The following is a 17,421-nucleotide window of genomic DNA, read 5'->3' as shown; positions in this document are numbered from 1 at the left end:
TCTTAATCAGTTTGAAATTCTTTAATTCCGTAAATCGTTCAAGACAGTATTTTCCAACCATTCTGCATCAACAGGTTCTGTTGTGATAACACCACACTTTTCAGTATACTTACTATAACAAAAGCAAACCATAAAAGTCACATTGCAGTAAATTGGCACAATTAATTTTGCAAGAACAGAACTAAACTTATTTAAAAAAAACAAACAATGAAGTATACATTAACATTGTAACAGCTATAAAAATGCCGCTTTCAACTCCTACAAAACACAGTGAAAAGACATCCCCAACAAGAGTTGAAAACCTGCACAGAGGTAAGTATCATAGGAAGAGAAATTTTATACAAATGAAGCAACTGGAGAGTTAGAAGTATTTACACTTTTTCTTGCTATTAACTAGACAAACACACAGTAGTAAGTTAAAAATATACTACAACTCTAAGTCCTGTAACATGTAAGCATTTTCTAAGTGGGATTTTCATCTTTTGAAATGTGTTACCTGTTAATACTGGATATAACTATTGGCAAAAGTGTTTACATACTTTAAAACCAAGATTAAAGGGACTTTTATTCCACAAAATTTAACTTCAAAATACTATGCTTATAAAATTATTTAGAATTTCAGCAGTGTATAGATTTCAAATGCAAAACTTAACAATCCTCTTTAATTTGTAATTAAAAAACTGAACAACAAAACTTCAGCGATGTCATTTGTTTTCAAAGGCAGAATCATCTGCTGGCTTTTCAAGCTCTCTCTCTTCACCACATGTCCTAGAAATGAAATAAAGTAATGTTACTGATTACATACAAAGGCAGCAAGCAAGACTTATTCCAGGTAAGTGCACAGTCTAGAGCAAGCTATGCTGATGAACACTCAGCAGTACATGAAGTCTGGAGAACTGAGGCTGTAAGCGATGCCAGCTGTTATGTTACCCCAAAAATGCCCTCAAATCTGAAGCTAAGCTGGCAGTGAGTGGCATCACTATTGATGTATGTGATGGGCTGTGAAGGGCAGTCATTCAGAGCTCCATTTGTGTCTGTACTGTATGTCAGTTTAGGTGGAAAAGTGCTCTAGCTTAACATGCCTTACCTCCTGCCACCGAAATCCACTGTATCCTCAAACACTGAGGTAACCTCGTAGGGCAGTATATATTTTTACAAAAAACACCCTGAAAAATGTTCTTAAGTGCCAATCAGATCAGAAATTTTAAGTTACGAAACTTTTTTCAAAATTTCTGAATGACATCTTCAGAAAGGTATAGACATGTCTTCCCTCTAGCAGAGGGAGAAATGCTCAGAACTAAATACAGTCCTGTGATTTAAGAGGTTTACCAGCTCTTTGCTTAGAGTGAGCCACATAGGTGTTTTAGACATTATTTATTTTGTTTACTTGTTTCTCACTTATAAGAAACCAAATATTGCATATAAAAATGTAGAAAAAATAGTGAAAGGAAGTATGTATGCTGGGGAGCATGGAGCTTGAATTCAAACATGTGGATGCATTTCTCAAGATGCACTGTATTTGCAAGGAGTTTATTAAAAATCTGGTTTGTTGCTGTTAGCTACCAATAAGTTCACAGATCCTGTGTCCAAGTAGCCTTACAATATTTTTTTGGAAAGTGGGTTTCTTTATCAAAGTCAAAGATCATTGGAGTGTGGGTTCAAATCCACAGCAAACACCACACACACACTTAATAGAAATGTTTATTAAATTTGTTTAAGCAGGGGCCTAGAATATAACCTGTATGAGAACCTAAACTTGTAACTCCACTATGTTCCTGTAGTATGCTGCTTGTTCAGACCAAGTGAGTATTCAGCATAACTGGTTGAAAACTACCAAATCCACTTCAGTACTTCTGAGGCTACCTCACAGTAAATACCAGATAAATTTTCATCTTAAGTGGTTTTTTTTTGTGCTGTTTTGTTGTGTTTAAGTTTACCTTACTGTAAATAACAGTCAATATTCCACTCTTTTGTATAATTTTAACTTGGCAGATAGCCAAAAGAATGCCAGGCAGCTGTAGTTTCTCTTGATGTGCATGAAGATAGTGATGAAAGGAGCTTTCTCCAATTCATACTGCTGAACAAAAAGAATCTCTGAGTGCAAGGTGCAGAGTGCCTGGAGAAAGCAAAGTGTACTTCAAATTTGTTAAGAAATTCTGTTAAGTGTTTCTCTTTCTGTAAGAGATTCATTGCTTGTTGTTTATGTTTACAAGACATATTTTTTGCTGCAACCAAGGTTTAAATACTTAATGCCAGACAAACTGAAGCATTCTTACAGCTTCATGTTTAAAATGGTAAGTGCACCCACCTCCATAAAGCATTCAGACTTCTGGAATTTCACAGCTTTAAGTCCTAGCCTGCAGTTTACCTGCATTTGAGTGATTTTTATAGCCAAACTGTAGAAAATGATTTAAAGTGGCTGTCTATTGATGACAATACATGAATTCACAAAAAAATTAATATATCTCATTAGTTTCTATAAGACTTGGTTCAGACTTCCTTTGCTTCCAACTTAATAGACTAAAACACAAGAAAAGGCTTTTACTTTGCCCTATCCACCACATGCTGATTCTCTCCAATAGCAGTACATCTTGTAAAGTTTAAGTCTCCACCACAGCAGCAAGTGAAAGAACATTTAAAACATTCATTCAAAACTTAAACAGAAGATTTGCACACTCTTACTCTCTAAAGTTGAAAGTAAACTCTGTGAAGAAAACAGTACCTCAACATGGTTAAGTAACTTCAAACTATTTTACAGTATTAAGCTAGAGCAGAACAGATCCCCAGCTCAATAAGGTTATTAACTCACTTTTTCTTACTGCCAACTTCTTGCCTATCTTTCCTTTCTTCAGCACTTTCTCCATTGTGTTGTGACTGGTTGGTGTCCTGGGGTTCAGACCCTCCATTCAGAATCTTTGAACCTTTAAAATGAAAGAGCAGAAAAGTGGTACTTGCAGGGAATAAAACTGTATTATAATAGCCCTCAATAATTTCTTTAACCTTAATCAAATAAAACATTAAAAATATTTCCCCCTCACCTTAATACCCAAGCAGCTGAAACAAAAGACACTAACTGATACAGCTTCAACTTCTGAACATCCCATGCAATGTGCCTCATCCCATGGGAACTGAACAGTTTGTATTTTTAATGCAATTTCAAGTTCTTCCTGTGCTTGCTTGGCTACAGATCATAGACCTAATGCTTGTTTGTACTCTGAGCAGTGAGAGAATATACTTCATTTTTACTGCTCTAACCAGGTCAGTTAATTTCGGGGATTCTTGTTACTTTAACTGGTGAAGTTATTAGTTTCATCACATCTCATTTACTCTTGACTCCAACAAATTATGTATAATCAAAATACAAGTTATATTTATGTAAGTGTTTAATGATAACATGGATTTTTCAAGCAGGAAAGCAGCACTAGCTGGAAGGAGTATTTAGTGAAGTCAATGCAGAAATATTTAACATCTTTTAGAATTTCTGTGATGACTACATGTTTTGCTGTGGTATTATGAGCCATTCAGTTTTGAGTGAGTTGAGGAACACTGAAGTGATGGTCCATTTTACTTGAAGTTGCAGATTTATAAAAGAACTCCTCTATTAAACTATTGAGCTACAGTGAGAAAAAGACAACATCTTATTCATCTGAATTTTTACAGTTTATCTGTTTACACTTGCTCAAAATCAGTTCTGAACTCAAAGGTCACAGGATTCAATAAAACAGTGAATGAGTGAATGCTATATGCCCTTGTTACAAAGCAGATGATCTGATGCTATACATTAAGTACCACCAATTACAGCATCATTCTGTATTGACTATCATTGTGAAGATAGTCAGGGTTCAGCAGTTCAGTTTTTAAAAGGGCAAAAGAATGCATGTAAAGATCAGATTTTCTTTTTACAGCAAATAAAGAAAAAACTACTTCCATAAAATATCCCTCTACTCTGATAGAACTTCCCATTCTCCATGTGACTGGGCAACAACATGGTATTTCACTGCGTTCTGCTTACACACAGCCAAGGCCTTTTTATGTTCCCACATTGGGGAAGAAGTTGGGGGTACATGTGAAGTGACACAGCTGAGACAGGTGACCCAAACTGACTGAAGGGACATTCCAGACCATATGGCATCACGCTCAGTATGTGAAGTTGGGGGGAAGGAAGGGGGAATATATTTGAGTGATGACATTTGTTTTCCTATTATGTGTGGGGGCCCTTCTCTCCTGGGGATGTCTGAACACCTGCCTGCCCATGAGAAGCACTGAATCAATTTCTTGGTTGGCTTTCATGTGGGCGGCTTTTGCTTTCCCCATTAAACTGTTTATCTCCACCCATAAGTTTTCTACCTTTTACGATTCTGATTCTCTCCCTGATCCTACTGGTGCAGGAGTGAGCAAGTGGCTTTGAGGGGCTTGGCTGCTGGCTTGGGTTAAAGTGCTATAATGGTAGTATGCCATTCTACCTCACATGTCATTTTTTTTTTTTTTTTTTTTTTTTAATTCTGTAACATTATCAAGTTAGGTAATTTACAGAAGTAAAATTTGCAAGACCTGATTTTTGTAAATGCCATTTCCTTTAGGCAATCGAGATAAAATGGCCATGGTAAATGTTACATTGAATTTGAAAATTATTTGTAGCAGCACTGTCCTTGACAAACTTCAGATATGAAAAGGTTTTCATAGACTGGTGAAATTCTTGCATCAAGACTATTTTGAAGCTGGCTCAGAAATTAATGGAGACTAAGTCTTTTATGTGACAAGAAAGTAAAGCCACAGTGACTTACCTGTTTGATCTTTTTCCTTTTCAGCTTTTTTGTTTGCTCCTTTCTTTCCCTGTTCTTTGGTTTTATTAGCTTCTTCATGCTGCTTTTGCTCAGCAAGTGATTTATTCAGTACTTGGGAAAGAACGGAATCTCCTTCCCCAACCAGAAACATGGTCTTGAACTTGTTATATAGCATTGTAGATTTCTCCATGATAACTTGGCTAATTTTAAATTTCCGTATCTGAAATCAAAGTCATAAAACAGGCTCCACTTAGGTCCTTAAATATCTGTGTAATTTCATTACATGCTAGCTTAAATTCATTTATCATAGGCTTTTGCACTTGAAGTGTCATAGAACTGTGAGGTTGAGAGGTCCCTCAAAAGATCTCCTGATCCTACCCTTCATGGGAAAGGGACCACATTATCAAGCACCCTTGATCCCATCACAATTTGAAAACCTCTAGTGATGGAACTCCACCACATCCCTGAGGAGGCTGTTACAGTAAAACAATTGTTCTTACTGTAAAAAAAAGTTTTTAGCATCAAAATAAAACCTTTCCCAGTGCAACTTGTACCCACTGCCCTACATCTGGTGAAGACAAAAGCCTTGACCCTCTCTTTGCAGCAGCCCTTTAAACTGCTGGAATAACGTGATTACTTTTCCAGGAAGGAAGGAACTAAATCCTTTAGTCTTTAGTTACAGGGCAGGTTCTCCAGCCCTTTGATCTTCTTCATGGCCCTCCTCTGGGCTGTTTCCAGCCTGTCTGCATCATTCTTGCTCTGTAGGGATCCAGTCTGGACAGAGTACTCCAATAGTAAATAACGCTGGTATCAATTTAAGAAAACATACGCTCTACGTTAACTAACATTGAAAATCTCACCTTCTTGAGAGTTAAGATCATCTCTGTATGTTTCTGAGCTTGTTGCATTGTGACTTGAAGAGATGCAAGCTCATCAAGAGCCTCAATACACCTGTTCACATCCTGTATATAAACAAAAAATTAGTCTGAAGACTTACATATTAGTAATCTTTAATTAGCCATACTAATCTGACTTCTGAACTCAATGACATCTTCTCATATTTCTCCCTTAATTTGACTATGTACTTAATTTTAGAACACTTTATATAGTCAAATTTGCCAACAAAAGTTTAACACCAGTGTCTTAGCTACTCCTATAAAAGGCAGATTATAGTCAATTAAATTGTAATATTTAACAAGAATTTTAAGCCTTCAACATACATAAAAAGCAAGCTTTGTGCTGCTTTCATAATTTTAGAACTTCTATGCTCAAAGTTGTTCACCATAGTCAGGCTTCACCATGCTCAATTTTTCACAAGTGATTAACCACTGAGAAGGCAGGAAAGCACTGCAGTTAATAAAAAGAACTGTCCTTGTACACTCCCTGCCACCCAGTATGCTTTGCCCTCTTTTTAAGTAAGTTTTCACAGATGCACCACCATCTAGTCTGAGGGTTCAAGTGGATCCTCCACTGGAGCAGGCTGGAACTGATTAAGTCTAGCACAAGGCAGTCCCCCACCACCTTAGTTCCAACACCCAGAACAATTCTGTGTTTCCCTAGCTGGAACAGCTTGCTGCTCCTCATGCCATTCTTCTTAACTCACACTTATTTTCTTATCTTTGTATTTTCTCCAGATTGAACTCCCAGCTCTCTTGGCCTCCTCTTTTTCAACACATGCTCCAAGCCACTAATCCATCTTTGTGGCCCTTTACCTGGCACCCTATAGTAGGACCATGTCTCTATTGTTCTAGGGAGCCTAAAATACAGTGCAATGTCTTATCAGTGCCAAGTAAAGCACAATCAACACACTCTTTTTAGTTCAGACCTCTTAAGTTTATTTTTGAAGCTGTCCTAATAGATGGTGTCAAAAGCCCTTTTAATCTTAACAGAAACAATATCCACTCTTTCATCCACCAAGCCAGTCATCTCACAAAAGGACATTATTTTAGTCAAGCATAATTTCATCCTCACTATGCTGACAACTCTCAGAGCTCTTACTGTACTTCATATCACTGCAAACAACTTCCAGGAGGATTTTTCCCATCACATTTCAAGGGATCAGTGTGAGATTGACTGGCCTGTAGTAACCTAGATCCTCCTTCTGCAAGATGAGTGAGACATTTGCTGTCTTCATCCTCAGGAACCAACCCCTCATCACCATGACTTTTCAAAAACAAAATGGAGAGTGGATGGACAACGACAACATCCAGCTCCTCTGGCACTCTTTTGCTTATTCTGTACTGGGTCCCTGTCTAAATGTTCTCCAATTTGATCTCTGGCCTCTGAGCATCAAGGTTTTGTTTTAATCTTCCCATGGTCTCAGGGACCTAGGACTCTTGAACAGAATTGTACAAGCAAACTGAAGTCAAGAAGACACTGGTTACCTTAGCCTTTTTCACTACTTGTTACCTCCTATTTCACTAGAGTGCCTATCTCCGTATCCTATTCAGCAGCAGGCCCACATTTTTCTAGACTTAATCAACCTTGAGAAGGAGGTAATCCCTAAAAGTGAGCCAGATCTCCTTGTCCTGTCTTCCCTCTAGCATGGTCTCTCAAGAGATTCTTCCAAGCAGATCCCTGTAGAGGTAGAGGTTAAAGTTTGCTCTCCTGAGTCCAGGGCTGTGATCCTTTTCATCCTGCTCCCTTCTCCCTGAACTTCACTATCACAGTCACTGCAGCCAAGGTTGCCCCTGACCTTCATATGCCTGACCAGATCTTTGCTGTCTGAAGGATCAGGCCTTGCCTTATCAACTTCTTCATCACCTGTGCTGAGCAATTACCGAACTCCAGAAGCTTCTTGCATTGCTGTGTTATCTGCATGTCCCTTCAGGAAATACCAGGATGCTTTAAGCTTCCAGTTAGAATCAAGGGTGTCTCCCCATTGTCTTACGATGACTTAATTCTCTACTTCTCCTTGAACAGGTGATCTGCAGAAGATATTCTCAGGATGACACTCATTTTGGTTTGCCCATTAATCCTGACTCATAAGCTCCAACTGGCTTATAAGCCGTCCCAGTGCAAAGCTCCACACATTTCAACTGGTCTCTCACATAAAGTTATCCTTCATCTTGTCTTCCCAGCACCCATCTTTCCTAAAGAGCCTGTAAACATATATGGCAAGGCTCACATCACTTCTACCCGAATCTCAGATACCAATGAAACCACAGCCCTGCAGCTGCAGAGATATCCAGTTCCCCACACTTGCTCCTCACACTGTATGTATTAGTGTACAGCCATCCCTAAGAGAAACACAGTTGTGCTGACATTCCAGAAAGGTTATGAGAGTTTTCCTCATTACAGTGGGCTGCCAGCAATTCCTCATTCAATGTGCTGATGCATGTGGTCATGCCACTTCAGTCCTGTTCTTCAAAGAAATTCTGTTGATTACAAAGTCAGTCTACATCACCCTGCTGACATCTGTTTACATCTGATTGCCATCCTGCTCCACCATTTCCTCTTCTGCTATCATTTCCTCCTTTGCTCCCTAGTTTGATGCTCTTCAACCAGGCTGGCCAGCCCATTGGCAGCACTACTTCTGGGTGGATCCTGCCACCTCCTAGCACACCTATCCACTTGGTTGTGAGACCCTTCCTAATAAAGGGATCACCACCTGGGTCCCCATACCTTTACCATTACCCTCAAAGGCACACAGTCATGCTGATACTTTCCAAGTATCCTCTGACTGTATGTATCACTGGTGCCCCAAACTGAAAATCTGCAGCAGCAAACAAATAGTCATAAGGCCAGAAAGCCTCAAACATCTGCCAGTAACATTCCAAACCCAAACCCCTGACAAGCAGCAGATTTCCTTTGACAGTGAGTGTGGAGTCAGTGGAGTAGAGCCCTAATCGCTTGCATCCTGCTACTGCATCCAATGTCCTGGTGTTTCCACACGGCTCAGCAAGCTGATCTGGCACCAGATGTTCTATTTGACGTAATTCTATTTGAATGCTTCTGGTGAATAATTTATTATGTAGCATTTTCAAACAAAGCAGATTTCATTTACTGAAACTTATCTTTCACTGCCTGCAGCAGCCACATTTAAGCACTGGTTATCTTTCATATGGAAAAAATGCCTTTCATTTTCAGAGTATTAATTAAAAACAAGGACACATGCCAAGTATTTCCTACTGGAATTTGAAACATGAATCAGTTAAAAAAAAATATACTTACAAGATTATCAATTTTCAGGGAATTCTTTATTTCTGCATGTATCCTTTGAAGCCTAGAATCCACTGAAGTTTCTGAAGATTAAAAATAATACTCATGAACATTTGTTAATCACATTGGGTTTGCTTTTGCAGAAATAATTCCACAAGAATGAACCTCATACAGAATGCAGAAGAAAACAGACAGGAATCCTACATTCAGGTGCACACATAAATACCATCAGAAAAAAAGCACACAGCTTTTTAAAACTGAACAGGACTGGCAACCCATGCAATTTTTTCCCTAGAAGTTACAACTGAAAAGAATATTCTATTCCAAAACACAGCTGTCACCCTCTAATTTTAGGCCAGCTTAACAAGAAGTTTTAATAAATTTTAAGAGTTATAAAGCCGAAAGACCTTCCATGACAGGACACCTGGATATTGATGGTTTGTTTTCAGTAAACTGGTCACGATTCAAGTTACAGTCCAAATCCATCCAAATAAAATGTTCCCAGTACACATGCTTCAAAAGTGTGAAAGATGAATGGACATGGCATTCCGTAATTCACATACTGAATGCCTGCTTGGATCTGGTACATATTCTGAACAATAATGCAAGTAAACAGTTTTCTTTAAGTCAAACCCATCTTGGATGGGTTTGGATAGTTTTTAGTTGCGCCTTTTGCTGCAACATTGGGTTGAGTGGAGTCCATGCCACTGGATCTGTACTATACTACAAATTACAGACAGTGGTTTGGATTGCCCTCAAAGATGGGAGTACTGAAAAAGAAATTACTTATCCCTATGAAGGTCAGTCAGCAGGCAAGACCATAGTAATCTGAATCTAAGTCTCCTACTTAGTGAGAGGTAGTATCTAAATAGTTTCAAGGTCCCTCAGAATATTGTATTATGAGAAGATACAAAGGAAAAAATTATGGGAATGACTGAAGTGATTTATATCAAAGAATAAAAGCTTTTTTCTCATGTTCACAAACAGAACATACTGGGGTTTAAAAGGACAAATGACAGTGAAGTTAGACTAGCAAAGACCTGTTCTACTGCACTGCACTGCAGAAAGAACATGGAAGAATAAAAATGCATTGTTTCACAGACCTGAAAGAGTCATGGATCAAACATCTCAGACTGAGACCACACAGCCACCCTCAGCAGTACATTATTTTATCCAGGAAGAAATTCCATTCAAAATACAAAATGACCAAAAATACTGGTAAGCTTCTTTGAACTAACCTCTCTTCTTCTCAATCTTCTTAACTTCTGCTTTCTTGCCTTCTTCTTTATTCTGCCTATCAAAAATGTTGAAATGTTTTTTACAATGTTGTAAAGCCTGCTTCACACCCTGCCCCCCCACCCCGTTTTTGGATGAGATGCAATATTTTGAGGTATTATCTCTACTAAAACATTAGCATACAAAAATCACAAAGAACCAAACCCTGATTTTCAAGAATGAACAATTTCACAAAAATCAATTAGCTAAGATACTGCTGATAAGTACTCAAAGCCATATTTTTTGAGAAGCTGCAAATTAAAGGATTTTAATAAACAAGTAATCTCCAAACTGTATTTTGGGTTTTGTTGCATAGTAACATAACACATTAACTGGTAAAATGGCATTATATGGAACTAACTTATAGAGAAAGAAAATTTAATTATAATGACAAAAGGGGTAGAATTATTTACCATTACCACAGGGAATTTATGGAGAGATCAATTCACCGTAATCAGTTCCTATATGACTATTTTCTCAAATAATGAATTATAACAGTATACATATCTTACAATTGGCCATAAATGTATCAGTAAAAATTTAGAAGTTCTTGAAGGAAGTAGTAATACAGAAAAAAATTATTACAAGCGCAGTGAAACCTCCTTATCTTTCCCCAGTTGTATCACTGAAAAGAAAGCTGAGACTCAAGAAAAACAACAAAAAAAAGTCTCCATTTCAGTTATAGGATGAAGACAGGCAGAAATCTTTGAAACAAACTTTTGAGCTCTTTATGCAGAGAAGATCATGAACTTCTGTTAAACAATCCCTCAGTTTTCTCTGAGGGATTTAAAAGCCTACTTTTAGAATTTTCATACTTCAGCATATCATAAGTAAATGTCCTGTGACTAGTTTTCTTCCTGTCATACTAATATGCACACATAAAACATGTAGGCCTGCATGTCTTCCATGTTTCTTTCATAAAGAACACAAAACTTGTCTGCTTCAAGCGGCAGCAAAATCTCAACAGTACAGATAAACTTTGTATATGTACAGAATGGTGTACAATTCTGTACACCATTTATTTAGTTAACTAAATAAATACTAATGAAGCAGCTACCAGAAAATGGAAACTACACTGATGAGCAAAATAATCAAAACACATATCAGTCTATACTAGTTTTACTTTTTAGCAATATTGAGTTTTGTAATATTAGTCATGAACTGAAATTAAATTCATTATGCATTCACTACTTCTCCTTTATCTCACTGAAACAAACTCTATCTATCCTCCAATGCATAAAATATGACAGCTACTTAAAAGCAGGAATTTGGTTGTTATAACTAAATCAATATATGACAGTTTGATTCCCAAAATCAAATCAGCATGTGTTAAATAGTGATATATTAAAAGACGCTAAGGCAATTTAGTAACTTTGAAACTGGAAATGCTTAGGTTTGCCACAAGTAGGTAGAGTATTTATGTTAGGTCTCCAGAGGAGTGACAGGAAGAAAAGGAAAAAGGGCTGGAGCATGAGAAAAGAAATACCCAAACAAACTACATTTTTATTAGTGAATGTGAAAAGGATAGGGGTTTTTTGTTACAGGTAAAGGGGACCTTTATTTTCTTCCCTTCCTCCAAATTTTTACCTTGTTCTTTCCCTTTCTTCTGCCCTCCCACCAATGGTGGGGATGAGAACATCAAGCTCTTGTGGTGCAGCTTCTTCACCCATTTGCAGAAAAATGAATGAGTCAGATTTCTTCCTATTGTCCTACTGTCCAAGTTCCTGGTGGGATCTTCTCTCTATTCTTAAGTTTGATTTGAGTACTCTTCTAAATGCAGTTTGTTCTTGGTATCAGTCAACTGGCTTTGCAATACTAGAGTAATTACTTTTTCCTTGTTCTGCTTGACAGCATGTGCTCCCACTGTCAGACAGAGAAGGAAATGCTTTCCTGATAACCTATGCATTCCATATCTCATCAAAAATCTATAACCATGGATTAATAGGACCTACCAGGTCCTACCAATTTAATCTAAAATTTTAAAGAAAAATATACGACTGTACTGAACAGTTTTCCACACAAACCCCTTTCACATGGATATTCTTAACTTAGCTCTGAAGAGAACACACAAGCTGTCCTCTGCTAGAGATTCTACATCACTGAAAGACTGACATCACTTAATTTCTATGTTCCATTCATCCCACAAAGGCACATTTTGGTTCAAGGAGCTTTTCGCCTTTCCCTCAAAAAGAAGCTAAGATAGAAAACCAAAAAGGGCAGGGGGAGATAACAGTAGAACACAGAGCAAAACAGGTTGGAAGTTTTTCAGAAGTTTCACCTCCTGTTAGTTTCAAAATATTCCTAGCACTTGCAGGCATTACATGTTAAAATAGACTCACGATTCAGATTCTGTCTGTTCCTCTTGCTTACGCTTTCTTTCTGTTACTTCTCTCTCATGTTGGCTTCTTACAGTGTTTCTTCTGTGAGCTGCTGGAAAGCTTCTTCCCCCTTTTTTCTTCTGTTTTCATATGGCATTTTATGATTGAAAAGAAATGTAACATTATTAAATTATTGCTTCTGTAAGCAGATGAAACTAAGTATCTTTGAAATAATTCTGCTCCATGGAGCAACCTGACAAAGACCTGCTTTCCCTGAAGCTAAACACAATTTCATTAGTCCTTTCTTCTTTTTTAATTTCCAAAACTAAGTACCAGAGGGCAATGCTAAGGGCAATACTAAGCACCAGAAAAATGAAGACATTACAAACTGTTGGCTAGAGACAGTTTTGTACCTTTTCAAAATGTGATTTCAAGCCACACGTTCTTCAGATGCACCCAAGGAAAACAAAATCTGTCTTCCAGGGAACACAGATTAAAAAAAAAACCCCGTAAGCCTCTTGACATTTAACTCTTTTGTTAAAAATACATCTTAGAAAAGATGCTTTTATTAGAAAATACTCAGAGTCCCTGAAAGAATTATTTGAGAAAAATATACTTCTGAAACCTTTATTCTATATATCTGTACACCAGCCATACCAGACTTCTACTGTAATTAAGATTTAGCATTAACTTGAAGAAAGATCTCCAGTGATACTACTTTCCTCTATAATAAACTTGTCAGGAAAGCAAAATTATACCTTGTCCCCTTCTTGTTCTTCTCCTTCATCTTCAGAATCAGAAGCTGATGCAGAACCCACTTTTGCAACATTTTTCCTTTTTGGTTCAGCTTCTTTCTTTCCTTCTTTTTTATCAAATTCCTTCTTTGATTTCTCCTCTTCCTTCTGACTTTCCTCATCTTTTTTCCCTTGCTTTTTGGGTTTTTCTTCTCCTCCTTTTTTCTTTGCCTTCTCCTCCTCATTAACACTAAAACAAAAAGAGTATTTAGGCATCACGTCTATTATCTATAGTGACTTCAAAGAACAACATTCTAACTCAGGAAGCTGGGTCTTTTTAACCACAGAATAGTAAAATTATTAAGTTAATTCACTTAATGACTCTTCAAAAATACTTTTTCTAAAAATTAAAACCCACTATCTGTGGCAGGGGGGGAAGCCCCCAGCAAATAAATATCAGTATGGAGGGCCTAATGAAGGTAACATTAATAGAAGTGCATAGATCCTCACCCAAGAAGTTAATTCTCAGTGGGCTCCCCCCACACAGATGGGGCTGTAGGACCCAAAGTGCATACACTGTAAACTAGGTTTATAAAGTATACTTATTTAAGTTGTTCCTATTCCAAAATCTGCCAATTTATAGAAAACTAAACCTATGTTCAACTTTTCCTTGAGTTACTAGAAGTACTAGACTTGACATAAGAATTGAGGACAGCAAAACCAAAATTCAGGTAACTAACAGTGTTGCAGTTTCATCAGAAGAGATTTCTGAAACAAAAATGTACAAAAAGAAAAACACTATTTTATTTTTGTATGTCGTTGTACTTTTTCTTAATAAACATCTTTCCTCTTCACTCAGTATACAATCATTTAAGGAATTTTGTAGACTGGACAAGTTAGGAAGATTAAGGTCTTCTCTCTTGTGTTTCAGAAATGTCCTTCCTTGAATGACTCTGTATTATAAAAATGTCTACACAAATAGTAACTTATACTGAACACTAACAGGGCAAAAAACCTGTCAGGAGCAATAATTTACAAGTTTTAACATAAGCAGCAACACAGTTGACAAAGAAGAAGCTTTATATTAAGAAAAAACTTACAAGTCACCCTCCGAAAGACATGATGGTTTCACCAACTTGGGTCTCCCTCTTGGTTTTGGAACTTTTACTTCAGAAGCTAGTAGTTATACAGAAATAACAGGTTAGTCCACAGCCACCATCTGCTCCTTTGTCTATGTCCCAAGATACTTACTCAACAGACATAAGCCATGCTTTAAATCAAAATATACACCCTAGATTTGTTACTCTACAGAATTCAAGTTAATTGAGTACCAAACTTAATCAAGATCTCTTTGTAAGTTAAAGTGTTGGCAGTTTTTTTTAGCTGACTGGTGAATTAAAAAAAAACTTTTCTAGACACAGGCTCTGGCTACTAATTCTTATGCTTTTTGCAATCTATGCAGTTGTAAATGTGAAACATTTGTTTCATGTGTTGCATAATTAAAATGAGTATTAAATTAGATAATGAGAAACCTGACATTAGAGAATGAAAAGCAGTCACTTATGTCTACATTTATAGTTCATTGTCCACTAGTTTTACCCATATCTTGGGTTTCCATCACTTTCCAGGCTAACAAATCACTGTCAAGAAGTTCTACCACAACACTACAGTGCAGATCAAATCTCTACACTTCCTCAGATTTACTATATTGATAGGAGTAAGATAAACAGGCTGCCTTCTTGGCACTTCAGTACCTCAAATGTTTGTCCAGTACCACAGTGACTATGAATACTGCTTTTCCAGTGAAAACAATGTTTAAACTCTTGTTGGTCTTAGCACAGAGCACTTTTAAGCACCCTACATAATATATTTTCCGAAAAGGTTTTTAAAATAGGAGGCAAAAGTATATATATCTTAAAGATGCTTTCCTGCTCTTACTGACAGTAGTTAGTCAAAACCATCAAAAAATTGTAAAGAAAAAACCACAAATATTAAAAATGCATATTTAGTGCATGTAATGAAATGACAGAGGGGAATGTATTAATACTGAATTTCCTCACAGCTTTCATGGCAAAAGTACTTAAAGTCTATTTAATTGTGATTCCACTGTTTTTATATTGTCAGCAGATACAGAGGACTATAAATGATTTGTTTCCCTGACTAGGTACTCATACAATGTACTTAATTGCTGCAAGAACTGTCTTCCAAAGCATTAATTAGTGATCAAGAATATCTGCCAGCTTACCATTAAAGTGACAATAGATCATTGCTAACTTGAAATAAACAAATTATTCTAACAAAACATTCAAAAAATCAATATTTTCTTTTTATTTGCCTATAAATCAACACATACTTAAACATCTTTTTGAATAAGTCTCTTCAGCTCTTATTTCATTTTTCTTGTGCTCTGAACTTCACCTACAGGCTCCTTGTCCCCCCAGTTCTCATCTTTGTGTTTTATGGATCTTCTAACTCTATTCTAGTATTTTATAGACTTTTAATGAATACAAACCTTTATGCAGCAAACCTGCAGAGAGCTCCTATCATATATCTACACTTAAACAGTATTCTGCAAAGAAGACTGACATATTCTAAAAGGTAATACTTATAAACCAGTCTTTAATTCAGAAGACTAAACATTAACACTAATAATTTAAATCCATTCATGTCCTGAACTCATCAATATGAGATGTTTTCTCACTACAATCTATTAGTAAAATCTGCCTTAAGCATTCAAAAATACTCTGTAGTACTCCAAAGGAAGGAGGTAACTCCCTGACTAGTTCTACTAAAATATTTCTGTGGTGAAAAAAATTAAATAATTCTTCCAAAGTTACCTGCTGGTCTTCCTCTTTTGGGGCTTACTTTTGGAGACACTGGCCCAGTAGTTGTTGCTGCCCCTGCTGCCACTTCCTCAGCTTCAGCTTGTTTTTCAGACTAATTTAAAGAATGAATTTCTCCGGTGAAAAAACACATGGCACCAATATCTCAATTCTTTTCTCAGACAAAAACGTTTAAACTTCTGGAAATATGTTATTATGTGATTGCTTGTATACACAAAAAAGTATCTGAACTTAGTGACAGGTTATACTTAAGTATTACTAATTTTGCCCTCTCCAATCCCAAATGGAGAAAACAGTCAAGAGCTTAGTGTCCAGGGTAAAGGATGACTAGAGTATAGATACAGCATGATACTTTTCTGTGACAAAGATACCAAGGTCACAAGTACTTCATACTCATCCCCCATCCTTGCTGTCAACTGTAACTTTGGAAGGTAAGGTTTCAAACACAAAATTAAGATCTGCCCTTAATTCTAGTTTTTAGTTGGGTTGGTGTCCTGATCTGTCTGGCTGTGTGACCACAAGAACAGTAAGGCTAGCATATGTTGAACAAGCAGCTGGAACTGTCTTTTTCAAAGTAACTCTGTATTCTCCCAGGTTGTAGAGACCACAAAAATCACAATTTGTGAAAAAGTTATTTGTATTTCAGGTGTTAGACTACTGTGATGAAGATGTTAAAAGAAATTTTTCAAAGCTTCAATGCAGGCTATTTTATTAGCAGTTTAGCAACAGTTTATGTCTTATCTTTTCTTATTTGTAATGAGTTGTTTGGGAAAGACAGGGACTCCATATTCCACATCAAGTTAAAAATAATAAATATTTGTAAAACACTCTGGGAAAACTTTCATTCCTGCAAATCTTTCAGACACTTGAAAAGGGGGAGTAGAGTGTCAAATACCTAAATTTATGCATAGTCTGTCATTAAAGGAAATAGCATCCAGTATTATCACATAAAAAAAATCCAGTAATGTGAAGTAATTAAACATATTGTTACCTTTCTTTTTCTTCCTCTTCTAGCAACTTTAGGAATAGAAGCATCATTTGTTTTCACCACATCCTGTGAAGATTAAAATGTTCCCAAGAATCTTAATAAAACTAAGATATATTTCATTTACTCTACTTTTTTACACAACTGAAGCCTCTGGCACACAATTTGGACAAGAACCTTGTAATGTACATGAAGAGACTGCATGTTGTCAAATTATTAAAATTTAAGATTATTAGACATTCAGAAGAAATTCTTCACTGTGAGGGTGGTGAGGCCGTGTAACAAGTTTCCTGCAGAAGTTGTGTCTGCCCCATCCCTGGC

General features: G+C 36.8%; 1 protein-coding gene across 4 annotated transcripts in view; it reads right to left on the bottom strand.

The window, feature by feature from the left end:
- The window catches only part of PSIP1 (PC4 and SRSF1 interacting protein 1), a 31,515-nt gene continuing 14,094 nt past the window's right edge, over positions 1 to 17,421 (bottom strand). For all 4 annotated transcript variants that reach the window (XM_059836834.1, XM_059836836.1, XM_059836835.1 and 1 more), the window contains exons 7-17: positions 17,107 to 17,169; positions 16,110 to 16,209; positions 14,373 to 14,448; positions 13,297 to 13,522; positions 12,560 to 12,678; positions 10,184 to 10,239; positions 8,958 to 9,028; positions 5,645 to 5,746; positions 4,785 to 5,004; positions 2,810 to 2,921; positions 1 to 768 (exon numbers count right to left, since the gene is read on the bottom strand). In XM_059836834.1, the coding sequence (XP_059692817.1) occupies positions 705 to 768; positions 2,810 to 2,921; positions 4,785 to 5,004; positions 5,645 to 5,746; positions 8,958 to 9,028; positions 10,184 to 10,239; positions 12,560 to 12,678; positions 13,297 to 13,522; positions 14,373 to 14,448; positions 16,110 to 16,209; positions 17,107 to 17,169 (1,209 nt within the window). In that variant the 3' untranslated portion in view covers positions 1 to 704. The remainder of the gene's footprint in view (positions 769 to 2,809; positions 2,922 to 4,784; positions 5,005 to 5,644; positions 5,747 to 8,957; positions 9,029 to 10,183; positions 10,240 to 12,559; positions 12,679 to 13,296; positions 13,523 to 14,372; positions 14,449 to 16,109; positions 16,210 to 17,106; positions 17,170 to 17,421) is intronic.

Source organism: Haemorhous mexicanus, chromosome Z, assembly GCF_027477595.1.
Source record: "Haemorhous mexicanus isolate bHaeMex1 chromosome Z, bHaeMex1.pri, whole genome shotgun sequence".
Lineage (NCBI taxonomy): Eukaryota > Metazoa > Chordata > Aves > Passeriformes > Fringillidae > Haemorhous > Haemorhous mexicanus.
The sequence above is the reverse complement of the archived record's forward strand: the minus strand, read 5'-3'. Positions and strand labels throughout refer to the sequence as shown.